This window comes from Eretmochelys imbricata, chromosome 27, assembly GCF_965152235.1.
Source record: "Eretmochelys imbricata isolate rEreImb1 chromosome 27, rEreImb1.hap1, whole genome shotgun sequence".
Taxonomy (NCBI): Eukaryota; Metazoa; Chordata; order Testudines; family Cheloniidae; genus Eretmochelys; species Eretmochelys imbricata.
In genome coordinates, this window is record NC_135598.1 from 7106502 (window position 1) to 7125640 (window position 19139).

At 39.9% G+C, this 19139-nt stretch overlaps 1 protein-coding gene across 1 annotated transcript in view; it reads left to right on the forward strand.

Moving 5' to 3' along the window:
- Positions 1-19139, forward strand: part of TANC2 (tetratricopeptide repeat, ankyrin repeat and coiled-coil containing 2) — a 713500-nt gene that overhangs the window by 444384 nt on the left and 249977 nt on the right. Inside the window, exon 7 of the mRNA XM_077806150.1 lies at positions 5673-5783. Coding sequence (XP_077662276.1) covers positions 5673-5783 — 111 coding nt within the window. The remainder of the gene's footprint in view (positions 1-5672; positions 5784-19139) is intronic.

Sequence of the window (19139 nt, forward strand, 5' to 3'; positions counted from 1 at the left end):
TCTGATTCCTGACCAAAGGTGTCAAAAGCTGGCAGTAACTAACATGGCAGCAAGTAATACTATCAATAGACATGATTTAAAAACAACATTCAGTGTTCGATGGAGTAGTTATGCAGAGTACATCTTTCAAATAAACAAATTATATTGTTTTAATAGAGTTTAAGTAATGATAAGGTTCACTGAAAAACCCCATCAGAAGTCTAGGGATTGCTGTTTTCATGTTGTCCTCAATACATGGTTCTTCGGTAGATTTTTTTTTAAAAACAGTACTTTTGTGGTTTGGTTCAGCTGGTCAATCATCAGAACTGCATGGAGTTCATTTAAGGGTATTGACATACTTCTGCTATGACTTTATACGTAGCAATATTGTGGATGAGTCTCAAAAGTTAATATTTATGGCTATACATAAAAACTAACAATACAGACAAAACAAACAAAACCCAGTAACAACTACTAGTACTTGATTGTAGGTTTTTGCTTAGAACTGGTTACTTCAGCTTACTCATTTTAGTAGGTGTCACAGGCTATAATTGATATCAGGTTTTAAAATGAAATTTTTGGGAACTGTCATAAAAACACTGGCTGTACTGTATCCACTCTAATAACTGGCTCTTAAAAGAATTAATTTTGTGTTTGATGGCTCACATTTGCAACTGTGTTAGGATTGTTCTCTGGTAGGAATTTACAATAGCAAATGGTTCCTTCTCTTTGTGAACAAATTGTTCTTTTGTTGTGTTCTGTTTTTCTTACCGGATTTAATTTTTAATCTGAAATATTTGTATGCTTTCTAAAGCAATTATGAATATGTACTTCAGGCTTTTATTGACACTTTTTAAGCAGAAGTGCTCAGTTCAGATTTCACTGAAGATTTGATGTTCTCTTTAAGTATTTGAAATCTTTTATTTTTTACCCTTTGTACACATTCTATTTCTTAATCTAAAATCATAGGCAGGCATCAAAGAATTGCTTTTAATTATATGATATATAGCCTTTCAGCAATTATATGTGATCACTGACATAAGTGTGACTTTTTATTCATGCTATATTAACAATAGAATAAACAATAGATATTATTTTAATTAGCGATATTGCATTTTTCTTTTGCCCAACATTACAATACATACCAATAACAGATATCAAATCATAGATACAATATGAAATGGAAAAGAACAGAAATCAATATCACAAGTTTGTAAAATTAGTTAAGAAAGGAGGAGGAAAAGAGGAAGACATGTAGATTGAAGACCATGTGACTGTTTTAGAGAAAAGAATCCCTTGTAATGTTCCTTAGAGCTGAATGAATTTAGCAAGGATTTTCTAGACGAGGACATATCTTTCAGAAGCAATTTTTCAAACTTGGTTAAGTCACTGAAAGTTATTAAAGAAATCGCTTTACAATTGGCTACTTCATTTTGGGCAGTGGTTTTAAAAACATCTATCAGTGTCTTTACAGCTATAGCTATATCTACATAAAGGGCACTAACTTTTCCAATAAAGGGTGCAAACACATCTCTGTTAAATTGTACATGAAGCAACATACTTGTGACCAAAGCCTCAACTTAGCAGATGTCGAAACTACACTATGAATAATAGAAAGGCACGTAAGACATGGCACAGGTGCTTGACCAAACTCTTCTGTCCTGGTTCAAGTTATGTTGTCTGAATGTCAGAGAGAATTTTACTGCAACCCCTCTGGGGATACCTTGTTCAAGTTTGGTCTGTTAAGGAATTTTATAGTTTTGTAGTGAAAGAGTAAAATTCAGTTAGTCTCCCATCTGTGACAACCTTTCATCCTCCCAGGTCCCCTCCTTTTCCCTTTTCTTTTTCTTTTCCTCTGTTCAATGTAAAGAAGGGCGAGTTCAGTACACTGAGGGATAGGCAGGGATGAGCAGTTACATGTGGTTTTACAATCAAGAAAGTTTCAAGATTTTTAGTTGAAGAAATTGAATTTAAAATGGCTCCAGGACTTTCATATTTATCTGGCTGACTATGGCTGCCCTGTTCGTACATGGTACAGTTTCTCTGTCTCAGAATTATATTTGATGTGGACATTATGCAATAGTTATGACTAATATTTTTTTCCCCACAAAAAGTGAATCACAGAAACCAGATGGCTCAGGGAACTGGGAATGGGGTACAAAGCCTTTCATTTCTTTTCACTGAATCCAATCCAATCCAGGGTAGCAGTGACCTAAGTAATCTGACAGCACTTCATGTTCCCAGTCTATTTCCAGACTGAGATCCACTTCAGTAAAATCAGCATTGAATGGGCCATAGAGACAGTATTACCCTCCGGCCTCCGTTAGTCGTATCTCCAGGCCAAGGCTGAGGTACAATGGCAGCGTGCTCCTGAGTCGGGATGGGGAGTAGCATGCAGTGCTGCTGTACTGCTTTTTTTTTTTCTTTTTCTTTTTTTTTTGTTCAGATGAATAGAGGACTGCAGGCTGCCTTGTTTTCAGTCCAGCACTTTTCACCAAGTTCATTTCAATATAAGCAGGAGAGATTTAGTCATTTTGATGATTCACTTTTACCCCTTTGTTGGGTTAACAAGATTTGATTTATATTTAATCCAGGATAGGCATACCGCTGCTGTTAGCAATGTAGGGAGTTGTACTCTGTGAAATAAAGATATGACATCAAGAAAAGGATGTAATACTAACTGTTCTATATGTTAAAAGAACAGGAAGACTTGTGGCACCTTAGAGACTAACCAATTTATTTGAGCATAAGCTTTTGTGAGCTACAGCTCACTTCATCAGATGCATTCGATGAAGTGAGCTGTAGCTCACGAAAGCTTATATTCAAATAAATTGGTTAGTCTCTAAGGTGCCACAAGTCCTCCTTTTCTTTTTGCGAATACAGACTAACACGGCTGCTACTCTGAAACCTGTTTTATATGTTTTATGGAACATATTTTAAAATGTACTTCCTTGGGCCCTGATTCAGGAAAGCATCCCTGTTCATGACACCACTTAAGTACATGCTTAAATCCCATTGAAGTCAATGGGACATAATCCTATGCATAAATGTTCAGAACAGGAATGGACTAATACATGTACTTATATATTTTCCTGAGTTGGCCCTAAATGAGGAAGCGGGGAAGATGAAAATTTGACAAGACGCAGAGTGTCAGAGTTGTGGAGAAGGGCAAAATTTTAAAAAACATTTTTAAATGCATGTCATGGTCATAACACACTTTACATGTGCATCTGTTTTTATGGAATTTATATAAGATTGAACTCTAAATAAATATATTAATAAAAGAAAGAGACCTCTGAGATCTAGAAAGCAGATGTAAGTAGGGTAAGGGACACACAATGAATGATGGAAAAGAATGCTTTGATTTGTGTATTTTACTTCCTCTCCCCACAAATGTACAAGAATTAAATCAGTGATTCCGTCTTGCGGTCCTCATGACACAGAGTAACCACGTAAGCCTCAATCTTATGATTTATGATGCTACCTGAATTCCTTGATGAATGTGCAGTTGGGGCACATCATTTCTTTTTATGTGAGGTTGCTATATGTGCTGTGCTGCAATAACTCCTTTTTATTTAGTGTCAGGTAAATGTAGCTTTACATAACTCCTGGCTCTAAAATTGGTTAGCCAGAAACTATTATGGAGAGAAAGACAAGCTTTACTTCTTTATAAGCTGTATTAAAATCCTTCCAGTGTCTACTTAAACAGTGTCAAAATGATGCTTGTATTCTTTATTTCATCTAAGGATGTGTTGTATGCCATACAAAATCTTAGTAAATAGGAAGAATAATGTTACTGGACTCTCCTCAGTGGAATGAAACCTAAATTTCAGTACATGCGTTTGTGAAAGAACAATTACAGCTGCAATATTAGTAAAATGATCTGTGTGGGATGATTATCTGGGTTGGTTCTAAATGTTACAATAGTATTCTCCTCAAAGTTACCTGTTTTCATCAAAGTCTCCTCTTCTATCACCATAGTAGAATTCTGGGAACCATTTTTGTGTTGCTGGCTGTTTTTACAAACTCTCAGCTAACTGATGGAATTTTTATCATTTCCATACTGATGACTTGGAATTTTAAACTTATCATATTGCATGGTGTGGGCTGTGTTGCACAGCATATGCTAGGAGCCCAGAGTGACTGTAGTACATATATTCAGTATCACCCAATGTGTGGCTGTATTCAGAAAAGTGACAGTATAGAAATGGCACCTTCTTAGTCATCAGCTCAACTCCCCTGGAACACATTCTGTTCTCAGTTACACCAGTGTAAATTCTGAGTAATTGTACTGAAGTCATTGGAGTTGCTCAGCATTTATAGCAATGTAACAGAGAGCAGAATTTGGTCCCCTGCACGTATTCTGTCTCATAGCTCTCTCTGCTTTTGTGCTTAATGTAATTTTTTCCTCTTTTTCTTTCTGTTAGTACTGTAGAAACAATGCAGTTAGAGAAAGTGAGCTGGATTGTATTCCTTCTTTTGCATCCGCAGAACCATTACTTAATTTCCAGTCACGCAGGAGGTCAGTTAACCCTGCAGTTACATGCAGTAGCAACAATGAGATTCATAGCTGCCATTACGGGTATTATTTGACCTGTAGAGCCTTTATTACAGGTGATAGTACATGAGAAGGAAAGAACCCAGCTTGACTTTCAATTCCCAGATTTAAAACTTGCAGGACTGGCAGGTATAAAAGAATCTTTTTAATTGTAAATTGAGGATATTTGAGTTGCTGAGACATTAAACCTGGTGACCAAGTAACTTTTCAGATTACACTCGGACGTCAGTGGATTTGTGAGAGTTCCATTCAGTTGTAATTTTCATAATAATTCCACTTTGAATATTGTATAACTTTATCCAATAATTTCTGCATATATTAACTATTTTCCTAGATTTGTTTCTAGTGGCTAGCAAGAATTTTTGTTTAAAACCTCAGCATTGAAAGTGTTTTTATAAATTGTATTTCATTACACACAAACATCCTAAAGCCTAATGCCTTTCACAGTGCTCGCAGCTCAAATTTGTTGCTAAAATCACATTGCTGTAAAAGTCAATGTTTCCTTACAGTATCAGCTCAGGCAATATCTTGGCCAAAGAAAAAAATACATTTTTGCTTCTTTCTTTTAACTCTCTTGGACCTCCTGCGCTTGCAAGGCTAAGAAGCGACATGATCAATTTCCTTCTTAAGCTGTGTAGTCAGATAACTCATATTTAATACTGAATTTCCTAGAGCAGAAGATACTGAGTGCCACTGATATTTTGAAGTTGAAGTTTCTGTTCAAAGGAAGCATTTTAATTATTTAACAATTCAAAATGCCTTAAAACTTAGCAGGCTCTGTTTTCCTCTCTATGATCTTAGCCTTTCTATAGTTGTTGAATCCAGGTTCATTTGTTCCTCATAAAAGATTAATTTTAGAGAGGGGCTGGGAAAAAAGCCAGTGTTTAGAAAACCAAGAACTGTGCTTCAGTGCTTGCACACTTTAAAGTAAGACTTTGCAGTTTGTTGTAGCTTTTGAACAAGCCCATCTCCTTTGTGAAGAATGCAGATCATTTTTTTTCTGGCATGCACAAAATAAAGGGTAACTTAATATGAGTCCGACACAGTGTGTCATTTAGTTAAGTGCTTCCATCTGTTGCCTGCTGTTTCCCTTACTCTTGACCTCTCTTTCTTTCTTCCCCCTCCTTCTCCTTAGCCCCCCTGAGGAAGGCAAAGTTTGTTGAGAGCCCTCGAATCCCAGAGTCTGAGCTTGGCTCACCAACGCTCACTTCAGCACAGAAACTGGACGTTGATGCATACTGCCCTGGTAAGCATGCATGCAAAGCCTCTAGGACGGGCCCTTCCAGCACAGCACAGTTTCATATGCATTGTGCCCCCTTTTTCTAAATGATTGTTTGGCCCTTCCCCCAACCTAGGTTTATGGCCTGACCCACTTGGCTGGGTGGCAGTCTCTAATTGATATCTGTACTTTATTTGTCACTTGTGGTTGTGTGTTCATGCGACACATTCCCCCCTAAAGTATGAAGAAGTTACTACAGAGTTGATTTTAAGTGAATAAAAGCTGATCAAACAGGCATACTCTCTTAAGGCTGATTTTTGTTACTGACATATCTTCAGAAATACTGGAATAAAACACATACTTCTGGTGTATTCCATCATTAAATCATTTCATACATAAGCATAAATTCTTGTATATTTGCTATTAAGAACATCACATTTATTTCAGAGGAAGCCATTAATTTATGTACCCTGCAGAATTTAGGAACTCTCAAAATGTATGCATCTTGTTAGAGGCCTCTGTCGTAATTTGGTTAAAAACATAGTTGGAACTGAAGTATTTTATTTCCCTGAGTTAACCTTATATTTTTCTGACTTTTTGGTCAGTTTATTTGGTAAATATTTTCAAGCACTCACAGGCTGCACACAGATGTGTGAATGCCATTACATTTTTATATAGCTGCATCTTGCTGAGAACTCAGTATCTTTTCCCAGATTCTTCTGAACTTGGACTAGTTGCTTGGCAACCTCATTAAGGTTGAGAAGATAGTTTATGGAGCTGTGTCAGAGATGTTACAGTTACAGTCGGCTGCAGATCAGGGCTTAAAGGAGCAGGAAATGTTCGTTTTCAGATCTTTGCTGAATTCTGTAATTTCCTCTTCTGGATGATGAGCTACAGGATCACATGATCAGCATATTCCTATGACAGAGTAAAATGGTACCAATTGCTTCCAAATAGTCTGTGGCCATGTGGAATCTTGCCTTTAGAATCATGTCCAGGTAGAGAATGTGCCAGTACTTGAGTCAGTGTCAAAGGACAATATCACTTTTGTCAGAGATGTGTTTAAAGAAAATGAATGATTTTGGAGAAAAGCTATATTGCACAGATATTCAGAGAGAACAGCTTTCTTTAATGCAATATGTTTGAAACAAAATAAAATTCTTACGGGAAAGTTGTTGATACTGGATCACTATGCTCAGAGAGTGCTTTCTTTGAGACCATATTTACTGTGAAAAGTGATCATTCTTTCTAAATGTATCAATCAGTATTACAAACAGAATTTTACTGATATAACTTTTGCCCTTTCTATGTAATTAAAAACCTTCTACTGTGATGATCACAATTGGAAAAAAATACTATCATGGCTGTGTATTTATAAAGAACTGTAATTGAACTGCATAGTTTGCTTAAAAGGAATTAAGAACTACTCTCTCTCTCTCTCTCTCTCGCTCTCTCTCTCTCAAATTTAATATGACACAACTTTTGGAGGATGCAGACGCTTAAAGGCCTAGCAGGAGACAGTCAAGAAGCGCTGCTTTGACAGAGGAGTCTTGAATTTTGCCCTCTGTTTTGCTTCTATAGCTTGTTGATAGTGCGGATGAACATGTTAAAAATGTGTGAGGATTCTCAGCACCTCAACAACCATAAAGTGTACTTAACAAAAAAACAAAACAAAAAAGGCATGCCTCTGTGGATGTCAATGAGAAGCACTGGATTGAAGTAAAGACAGAGCCAGTAGATTATGGGAGGCCCAGAGGACATTTTTTGTGTGTAGATCCACATGTCAAGATATCTGTCGGGGGCGCCTGACCCCCTGCTGCCTGGTTGCACATTTGGCATCCAGCAGCTCTTTTAGCAGGAGAACTGCAGTTTATTGGATCCCAGAGACTGCAGAGTCTGAATGGCTATGCAGACTTGAAATGTGTAGTTATTTATTTGTTTGCAATCAATATGAGAAGTTCTACTGAATAGGACTAGAACAATCTATTGAGGAAGAACTTCTGAAACTGAGGCAGCCATTTGCACAGAAAAGGGAATTTGTATAGTGTGCGATTCGCTGTTTTCTTCCTCCTTCCCCCCTCATGCCTTGGAACATTAAAATGAGGTATGTACATGCAATCAATACTTCGTGGGTATTTACTCTTTTCTTTTGTGGTAGAATTGGGTTATGCTTTAACTATCTGGATCCAGAGTCCCTGCTGTGAAAACAGTGGTAACCTGAAGGCTGGAGCTCTTGCTTTCTACTAATAAATTTTTAAAAACCCTTATTCCTCCGTGAGTTTCTGCTTGATAGCATATAACCCTTGCTTACATGGAGGTGTTGTAACTAGCCCACTTTATTAAATGCCTAATAAATACTGTTGGGGGCACTGAAAAGGCTTCTAAAGCATTTGACTGTAAACGTTCTGATTCTGTTCTGTCCCGTGCTCTAGTGAAATTGCTGGGAGTGCAGGAATTCATGGTAGAAAATCTCAAGTACAGACTGTTAGAAAATATCTGTATTAAAGTAGATATTAGTTTGCAGTTAGGAACATAAAATGCACAGAACTCGTATTGCCATCTAGGTATGCATAAGTGATAACAGGGTGGATTGGTGTGTTTTATTTTGTCTGTTAGATTTATACAAAGGAAAAAGAGCACCAATTTCTTCATTCTCGGTGCCCTTGATAGAACTTAAAATATCTAAAAGTCTAATCACTATGACTTAACTTTGGCAATTGACAGGCAAATGAAATATTGAAACACCCCCCCTTTTCTGCCACTAACCATCTCAAAATTCTCCACCTTCACAAATGCTAGGGGGAAAAGTTGAGCTTTGAAACAGGCCCTGAAGATCATAAAATTTGGACTTCTTTAAATAGGGCTGAGAAACACCAAAAGCTGAAATGTCCTCACAGAGAACACCTTGCCAGCAGCTCACCCTCTATTATACTACAAGTGCTTCACCTCAAGCTTTGTCAGCGCAGAGTGGTTGTCCCACAGGTATGAAGGTCAACAGGCATGTAGAGATTTAGAAATCAAAAACACCTTTTTAAATTTCACCTGAAAACTAATAGTCTGCAACTAGTGCAGATCCTGGGATACCGGTATAATAGATTGAAGGGAAAGCAGTGGATGTATTGTTTCTTGACTTTAGCAAAGCTTTTGACACGGTCTCCCACAGTATTCTTGTCAGCAAGTTAAGGAAGTATGGGCTGGATGAATGCACTATAAGGTGGGTAGAAAGCTGGCTAGATTGTCCGGCTCAACGGGTAGTGATCAATGGCTCCATGTCTAGTTGGCAGCCGGTGTCAAGTGGAGTGCCCCAGGGGTCGGTCCTGGGGCCGGTTTTGTTCAATATCTTCATAAATGATCTGGAGGATGGTGTGGATTGCACTCTCAGCAAATTTGCGGACGATACTAAACTGGGAGGAGTAGTAGATACGCTGGAGGGGAGGGATACGATACAGAAGGACCTAGACAAATTGGAGGATTGGGCCAAAAGAAATCTGATGAGGTTCAATAAGGATAAGTGCAGGGTCCTGTACTTAGGACGGAAGAATCCAATGCACCGCTACAGACTAGGGACCAAATGGCTAGGCAGCAGTTCTGCGGAAAAGGACCTAGGGGTGACAGTGGACGAGAAGCTGGATATGAGTCTGCAGTGTGTCCTTGTTGCCAAGAAGGCCAATGGCATTTTGGGATGTATAAGTAGGGGCATAGCGAGCAGATCGAGGGACGTGATCGTTCCCCTCTATTCGACATTGGTGAGGCCTCATCTGGAGTACTGTGTCCAGTTTTGGGCCCCACGCTACAAGAAGGATGTGGATAAATTGGAGAGAGTCCAGCGAAGGGCAACAAAAATGATTAGGGGTCTAGAACACATGACTTATGAGGAGAGGCTGAGGGAGCTGGGATTGTTTAGCCTGCAGAAGAGAAGAATGAGGGGGGATTTGATAGCTGCTTTCAACTACCTGAAAGGGGGTTCCAAAGAGGATGGCTCTAGACTGTTCTCAATGGTAGCAGATGACAGAACGAGGAATAATGGTCTCAAGTTGCAGTGGGGGAGGTTTAGATTGGATATTAGGAAAAACTTTTTCACTAAGAGGGTGGTGAAACACTGGAATGCGTTGCCTAGGGAGGTGGTGGAATCTCCTTCCTTGGAAGTTTTTAAGGTCAGGCTTGACAAAGCCCTGGCTGGGATGATTTAACTGGGAATTGGTCCTGCTTCGAGCAGGGGGTTGGACTAGATGACCTTCAGGGGTCCCTTCCAACCCTGATATTCTATGATTCTATGATTCTATGACTCACTGCATGATACTCCCATATGAGAAACAGACACCTGAACCCTGCACCAAGTTCAGTTTCAGTTGGTTATAAGATGTTGCTGTACATCAAGCAATGTAATCTTGAGCTGACAAAGGTATGGAAGACTGTTACAATATCTGCAGTTATAAGAAACAGTCACAGCCTCCTGATGGTGCATAAATGATAAAAAAACATCCTGAATATGGCTGAAACCTGATCTTCCAACTAGGTTCCATATAGTTCAAACCTGTACAACAAGAGATAGACACACACCTCAAGTTAAGGGACAGGTGTTATCCACATGCCTTTGTCAACCAGGATCACCTCAGCTCTTGTGTGGACTGAGCTTCAACTAGCTAAACCTCATCCTGCCCCCATCCCAGGCAGACACTGGGTAAGGTTAGTGTTGGGTATTTTATTCCTCCTTATTAGTTCTGCTCCTCACAAAACCACAAGAGGATCCTTGGACCTGTAAGTCAGTGTTTTGGGCCCTTTAAGGCTATCTTATGGCTCAGTTCAACTCTTACTTTGTTGAAGCAGCAAGGCATTCTGGGCTTGCATTTCTGGGGAAGCTGAGATTAAAGGCTGTAGCAAGGAATACTGGGAAAGAAGGCAGATGAGGTCACTACTCATAAGAGAGAGAGATCAGGAACGGGGAGGACCTTCATTGATTCTGGAAAAGGCTTGGCTAGGGCAGAGGGTCCAAGAGAAAAACCTTGGGAAGGAGTTGATGGCTGCAGAAAGAGCTTTCTAAAACTCATAAGAGGAAGGGTAAGGAGCTCTGGAGAGGTGGAAGTCTACACAAAGACAGACAGGGCTGGGAGCTGGTCATAGAGAGACCTGACCCTGACATACAAGCATGAGAGGGGTTGGAGTGTACTCTGGGCAGCAGAAGTCCATAGGCAGTTTGGAGACTGTTGTGAGTCTTGCCCAACATCATATGGGACTTTTCTATCATAGTGCATATACACAAGAATACCAAATTAAGGTTGCCGTGGCAACCTTAATTTTGGCATGTCCTCACTTTTGAGATCTGAACTTTGCAATCTGAATGCAGTTTAAACAAAATAAAACAGTTTTGTATTAATATGCCTAAAAAGACCAAACTTGGTGCATCATCTCGAGGATGGTTAGAATATATAGAGAAAATGATTGATCCTAGCCTGAGTTATACGGGGTGGTACAGAAAGGTACATTAAAGAGAGAGATCGGTCCCCATAAGAATACAAGCAGTTTTTATGCACAAAATATTTTCAAAGGAATTTGAAATCATTTCTTTAATATTTGACCTGTTTAAACCCTCTTCTAAAATGCCTGTGTTCTCTGAAGGACTTTATCAAGTACTGTCAAAACATAGGTATCCTTGAAGTGTAAAGTTAAAGAAAAGAAGAAAAAAATACAAGGATAAAGATACATTTGAGTAGGGGTAGCAATAATTTGTAATGCCATCTGTGATGGGTAGTCTAATTAGTAATACACTTAAAGGCCATTTAATACAGTAAATAGTGATGAGAGGAGAACATTACCTACTCTGCATGTAGAAATACTCATCTTGGTTTGTGATGCCTCGGGATGGAATTTTGCTCAGTGCTAAAATGTTTATTTTTAAATGTCAGGCATGTTTCAGCACACTACTAGGAGGTGGTTTCCTGAGTAACTGTTGTCCTGTGGTTTGCCTTTTGTGCTTGTATCATGCAGTATTTCTTTTGATATGTTACATTATGGATCATTGTAGAATGTTACATTTTGGGGAGGAGCAAGGGGAGAGAAAGGGATTCCTGAGAGAAGGTATATTTCTGTTAGTAGGGGAGGAATTGGGGCTATTGAAGCAAAAATGTTCACTCTCTATTTAAATATTTTTTATAATCTGAGCATTCTGTCCACTATGCTTACGTTCTTCTGCATAATGAAGAATATGAATTAAATTCTTTAAGAAGTAGCAAACAAAAGTGAGAGCAGAATTTGGTCCAGTTGTATAAAGTGTTATCACAATATTTCAAAATGATCCAATCAGAGATGACAATGAATAAGTTGTTTAGAATTTTTGGACAGCAAATATTCCTCCGAGCTGTAGTGCCAGATTTCATTTTGTAATTGTGATAGCTATTAATTTTGAGCTCTATCTTGCCCTGTTTTGTTTTGGAGTGCATTTTTTGGAAAAAGAGGATTCAACTTTACCTTCTCGCCAGTACCTCCATGGGCAGGATACACTTAGTGCTGTCATGAAGGAGTGTAACCAGTCCTCCACCTCCCTGGATTCTATATGGTGCACTCGCCATTTGATAGATGGGTTTATGTTCTAATCTCGGTCAAAGCAGCAGTGAACTAGAAAGTGTGTTGCCTCAACCTTCCTAAGCCATCCTGAGTTGCACTGGCAGGATCACGAAGTGCACAGCCAGCATTTCTCCTCTTTCCCGCCTTGCACGGCCATCGCATGGAAGAGCAAGATTTTATCTTTAGGCCTCTGTTGTTCAACTGTGAATTATTTTGGTATTGACTTTGGCATTTGTGATTTAATATCTAATGATAGCCAATAGTGTCTCCCTAATGCTGACATTTAGAAGTAGCTTTGTTTATATGATGTGTGGTGTACTGTTCACTTTGTTCCACCTGGTGTTTTACTCTTAGGACTTTAGACTCTAGATTACTTTTTGTTTTCAACTTTGCATCTAAAACATGCCCACATTTTTATTTATAAATGCTCAGGAAACCTATTAGACATGTCTGAGATGGATAGTGCTTTCAAGTAATTGCCTTTTGTGTTAGATCAGTGTTTTCAGTTGCATTTTGCCTGATTTATTACCTTGTCATTGCATTTCAAAGGCTAACCATGTTACAGCATTATCTTTTAATTTGATTCAATTCTCCTTCAGAAATTTTGGGACACAAATCTTAAATGCTTGGTCAGTGGATGTTTTGCTTGCCTCACAGTAAGATCAAAGTAATCTGTTCCGATTAATAACTGAATTAGATATCATATGGGTATCTCTTCCATTAACAGTGAAAGGCAGTTCACCATCTCCGTTTTGTTTATGTTTAACCATGCATTTTTCTTCTTTTTGATTTAAAGAAACATTAGGACTGAGATTTCTGCATGCTCTACCTCTTAATTTTCAATATATAAAGTCCATATAATTCTTCATGTCTGGATCATGGTTTAGGTTTTCAAAAGAAACTCTGCACTTTTTCTTTAAAAATAAAATAAATGCAAGCAACGCAGCTCTCTCAAGAAACCCTACAATAGACCAATATGTGCATCATGTGATGAAAGAAAATAACTTTAGTGAAGAAATAGGTTTCTGGCCTGCGTTTGTGAAGTAGTGGTATAAACAGGGAGTGAAAAGAAAAATACTTTAAACATTTCAAAATTATTGTGGTTTTGTCTTGTGCCTTAATGATGGAATCTCTGTCACTACCTGCAACTGGAGAACTAAACTTATTCAAGAATAGTAGAGAATGGGAAAAGACAAAATTTAGTGCTGCCAAAGGATTTGACTGTTTGACCTTTTGGTTGTCCCCGTGTTACCTAATTTACTGACTTGGAGGGAATGTGACATCAGAGTGATCTGCCCTAATTGTAAAAAGAAGTTACGGCAATGTAGTGTGTTGGTTCCCCTGGAAACCTTTGCCACTTTTGAGGATTCCATTGGGAGGACAATGCTGTTTTCTTTCATTGTATCTTGAGGTAAAAATAGCTAGATCAACAATTGTAGGTAATAATAGAAATAAATCCTGAAAGCTAGTGTAGAAAGCTGAAATAATTGAATGTGATAGGACTATTACCATATATTATGAGTTTCAAAATTGTGTCTCAGTGTAGACTGATCCATAGACGAGCTGCCATTTTGTAAACTTAGCCTCTAACCTGATACAACTTGAGCAGAGAGAGGACTTAGAAAGCTGCATTTATGAGTACCTGAAGTGGATAAACAACTCAGACTAGTCTGTTGAGCCTTCTTATCTAAAGGGAAAAGGCTCTGGACAAGGATTTCTGGAAATAACATTGTATGTGCAGTTTATTGTTCATGTGCTATCTTTAGCTCTATAACTTTTATACCCTACTGTTACACAGTGTACTTATTAAATGGATTCTTAAACAGCTTCAAATAATTCTAGTGTTCTTCCAGCTTCATCTTATGATCTAATAATAGCCAATGCTCTGTGTAACTTGGGACTCGGTGTCACCAACATAACTCTAAAGAAGCTATTTTCTTTATACATACAGATTCAGAACCATTTTAAATAACTAAAAATGTATCATGGCTTAGACGTTCTTAGAAGCCTACACCGGAATGATATGTGTAAGCTCTTTTAGCAACAGAATTTCCTGCAACATTACACCCTTACCTGCCATTCTGGATAGATTCCAGACAACTCAGCAACAGTGTTCTGCTTCAACAAGTAGGGATGTTTGTTCCCAGTACCTGTCTTGGAAAGTGGCAGTCTTCTGAGACTGGTGTTTGGCTGACTGGATATTTCCTGTGGCCTTCTAACTTGCCACTAAACATGTATGTAGACAGACAAATTGTTACAGCGCAAGCGGTTTTTGAAGCTGTCCATGGTAGACCTGTCTTCTCGTAGGTCTCTGCCACAAGCAGCAGTGGAAACTCACCTTGTTTTTGCTTCACAGCAGAGTTGAATAGGGAACTTAGTAACAAATCTGATTTTGTTGGTGTGGAGCGGACATCTGTATCTCTTTTCACTCTTCTTTTCATTGGTGATAAGAATGACTCTGGCCTTGCCTTGTCCGATCTTTCTGATCACTCCACGTTGGGCCAGGCAATGCTGGTATACAGATCTCCAGGATCTTCTATTATTTGTAGATTTATTAAAAAAAATAAAAATGGGGCATCTAAATGCCTTTAGTGTAACTTATAAAAACAGAATTAGATCAGCTTCAGAACAACAAAATTTCCCTGTCCCTCAACGCCTGGTTTCTCTCAAAGACCTATCTTCACAGCAGCCTTTGTAATTTGATATCCGGTGCAGTGTGCTCTCAAGGGACCGTGGCTATTTCATTCAAGGGGTGAAAGCTTGTTCCAGAGCGAGGGCTCCTTACACAGAATGCTCTAATTCCAGCCCCCTCTCTTAAATTGAGGGGAGCCAACTTGAATGCCTCTGCCAATATGGCCTGAGGGAGAGAAGTGGCCTCTAAAGCAGCAAGGTCCCAGCTAATTTAGGTCTTTGTAGATCAAAGTCAGCACCTTAAATTGCCACCTCAATCTGGACGGGGCATGGTTTTTGAAAGGTCTGGAGCGTCTCTACCCGCACTTCTGGGATCCCGTCCCCCAACCTGGGACCTGAATCTCGTGCTGTCGAGGCTCATGGGGCCTCCGTTTGAGACTCTGGCTTCCTGCTCTCTCCTGCTTCTCTCCTGGAAGGTTTCGTTCCTGGTTGCGAAGTTGGTCCACTGGGTGTCCGAGAACAGGGCGCTTACTTCGGAGCTGCCCTATACAGTCTTCTACCAGGATAAGGTCCAGCTGCGACCGCACCCCGCATTTCTGCCCAAGGTCGTTTCCCAGTTTCATACTGGCCAGGATATATGCTTACCCGTCTTCTTTCCAAAGCCTCATGTGACATATGAGGAGCACAGGCTACACACCCTGGACGTCAGGAGGACGTTGGCCTTCTACGTAGATAGAACAAAGCCGTTCTGTAAGTCAACACAGTTCTTCGTTGTGGTGGCAGACAGAATGAAAGGTGGCCCAGTGTCTGCTCAGAGGATTTCGTCCAGGATCACGGCCTGCATCTGCTACGAGCTGGTGAAGGTGCCTCCACCAGCAGTTGTGACAGCACACTCGACTAGGGCACAAGCGTTGTCAGCAGCCTTCTTGGCACAGGTACAAATCCAAGAGATCTATAAGGCCACTACCTGGTCATCTGTCCACATATTCACGTCTCATTATACACTTACCCAGGAAGCTCGAGACAAGCTGGCTTTGGCAGAGCAGTGCTGCAAGCTGCAATATCGTGAACTCTGAGCCCACCTCCATTGATACTGCTTGTGAGTCACCTAGAATGAAATTGACATGAGCAAGCACTTGAAGAAGAAAAAACAGTGATAATTGATATGTCTTTTGACACTTTTTAATTACTCCACTACTTCTTCTTGATTTCTCTTAGTGCCTGTTCTATCCAAATGAATTTGACACTATCTAAATTTCTTCAGCTAAATGTCTCGAATATAAATAGAATAGCTGTTACATAGTACTTTTCATAGAGAGATCTCAATGTGCTTCACCCACACTGTGTAATAATCCCCATTTTACAGGTGGGAAAACCAAGGAACAGATAGGGGATGTAACTTGGCTCAACAGCATACAATAGGTCAGGAGCTGAGGAATTGAACTGAAGTCTCTTAACTTCCAGTCTCGTGCCTTAGTCATCTAGTCACACTGCTTTCCTAATAATAAATAATAATAATAAATACTTAGCTCTTATTATAGCACTATTCATTCTTAGGTCTAAAAGACTGCTCTTGGGCAAGAGGAGACTACTCTGGCGCAACTTTCTCTTTAGTTCAGGTCTCCTATTTGCTTACTCTGAACATCAGGTGAGTGTCACTCTTAAATTTTCATTCTCCCACATACCTGTCTGTAAACCTGTCACCACTTTCAGAATATTATCCATGTGCCCTCTGGATCAACACAATATACGTCTAGCATCCTTATTGTGACGGTGTGCACTCACCTCTCGTGAGCATCTTCTGTCAGCCTGATGCAAACATGTACTCTCTTTGCTTGCAGTGCCCCCTGTTGGCTGTTGTCCTTGTCAGGCAGATCTTCAGTGTCTCCGACCTCTGACTAAGTCGCACAGTCCAACACATGTACGAACAAACCCCTTCTGGGGTAAAGGGTCCAACAGGGCTTGTCCCTATGCCCTTGGTAATGTCTGCAGCCCTGTCTCTGGGCTCAGTTCTCAGCACTTCCTGGGCTAGCTTTAAGTCCGTCCCTGCCTTGTTATACAGCAGTGCCCCCAGGACTTCCTCCCTAAGTCCTTCCCTTCACTTGGACTTCTAAATGAAACTTGTCCCCTTCTCAGCGCTGTGGCCACTAAGCCAATGGGCAGTGAGGGGACCCTGACCTGCCCACTATTCTATGTCCTGACCAAGCAACCTTATAAATAGCAGTCACTTGCTGCTTTCTATAATAGTTACTGCTGTTCCTGGGCCACTTCCTATGTAGCCCCTTCCACTTCACCCTTACCTCAGGGCTGAAGTTCTCAGTCTGTTCCCTGTTTGAAGAGGGTGTCTCCCAGGCCTCCTCCCCTGGAGCATTTCACAGCCTTTCAAGTCTTCCTCACCCTTTGGTCCCAGCCAGAGATTTGCTCAGGTCCTGCAACTCCTTTTAACTTGGCCTACTGTGCTCTGATTGGCTACTTCCCTGCAGCCTCTCTAGGGAGGCCTGGAGGACCCACCTTCACTGCTCCCTTTCTGGGGAGGGGTGTAGTAGGACTTTGAGGCCTCCAGCAGGGGGCCTCAATGGACCTCCTACACCCCTTCACACTCATCCATGTGTTCCTCTTCTCCTGCTTTTAAATGTGCATCTCATTCCTCATTTAGTCCAAAGTCCAAGTCTCCAAACTTCAAAATACAGCTGCCCACACATTCTTACATGCATTAAACAAGTGGGGTGTACTGAATATCTAATTTCTGGGATGGTGAAATATCAGAAAAGTTAAATAGAAATTAGTCCAAGTTATACGTAAAATATCTGATCATTTATTGCAAGAATATATTAGTAATCAAAAACAAGTTAGACTCATAACCTCACAAAGCATATGATTAATTAGATGCCACCTTCCCTATTTTGTTTCGTTAATATCTTACTTATGTCATCATAATACATGGTGGCAGATTCCTGCAGAGAGACCAACTACTTTTTATTAAGCAGCTGTCCTGAAATTTCTGTACCAAGATCCTACTAATAATTAAAGGTTATTCTCCCATTTTCTATAAAGACGTATTGGCAATTAAATCTCTTCTGAAAAAGATGATGTGTGTCTTAAAGTATGATGCAGACTTAGCACTCTGGAAATCATAAGACCTTTGCTCTTAACGATCTTTTGCAGAACTATTGAGCTAGAAGGTTATGGCTATAATTAAGTCTAGATGGATAAGATTCATCACTGCCTCTCTTAAGCAAACCTCATTGTTAATGACAAAATACTAGTTTAAAAACACTGCAGAAGTGAGTGAGGAATGAGGCCAGCAGCTTTCTTAGGAGAAGAAAGATTGGACTTAGCTACAAGGCAGAGGTGGCCAGTATCAGAAGAGGGTTGGGAAGAGAACAGAGCTTCAGCATAATCACTCCCTCTTCCTTTAAACCACACTGAGCTACTATCAAAATTGACCATCAGAATGGAGGCGATGAAGCAGCCAAGCTTAGCCATGTTCCAGGGGAAAGGAGGCATGTGTCCTCCTACCAAGTCAGCTTTGAAGAATAGCCATTTGAAAAATAATTCCTCTGAGGCCAAATACCAGAATTTTGGCTGAATACCTGTTTGAAGCTGAATTTTGTTGCAGCCTGCTAGGAAGCATGACTATATCACCCCATCTTCAAAACCCTCCATTGCCCCCTTATTAGTTTCAGGGTTCAGTTTCAAAATTGTCCTCTTGTTCTTAAAACACTCAATGGGCTTGCAACAAATTACCACACAAATTCTTCCCCTTCTCTCTCTCTGCTTTTTTCTTTACTGTCTTCACTCATTTGGCCTCTGACCTTTTATCCATCTTCACAATCCCATCCTGGTAATACAACAGTTCTCTCTTCTGCAGCTGTTGGTGTCTGAAACAGCTTTCCTGTATCTCTCTCTATTTTGTTGACTGTCCATCTTTGCAGATCCAGTCTGAAGACATGTATTGTATATTTTTGTGTGTGTTCCCATTGTATTCTCTTCTGTTCTTGGCAAACATTTTGCTCCCTGATGAGGAGAAGTGACAATGTGTATGGTTACCTACATAGCCATCACCTGTGCACTTCCCTGACAAGTCAGCATGGAGTTTTCAAGCAGCTGTCTCTCTCTTCCAAATACTAAGTATAGTACATTATGTCTGCTATGTGGTTGGCCTTTGCCAAATCTAGAGCTTTTTAGACT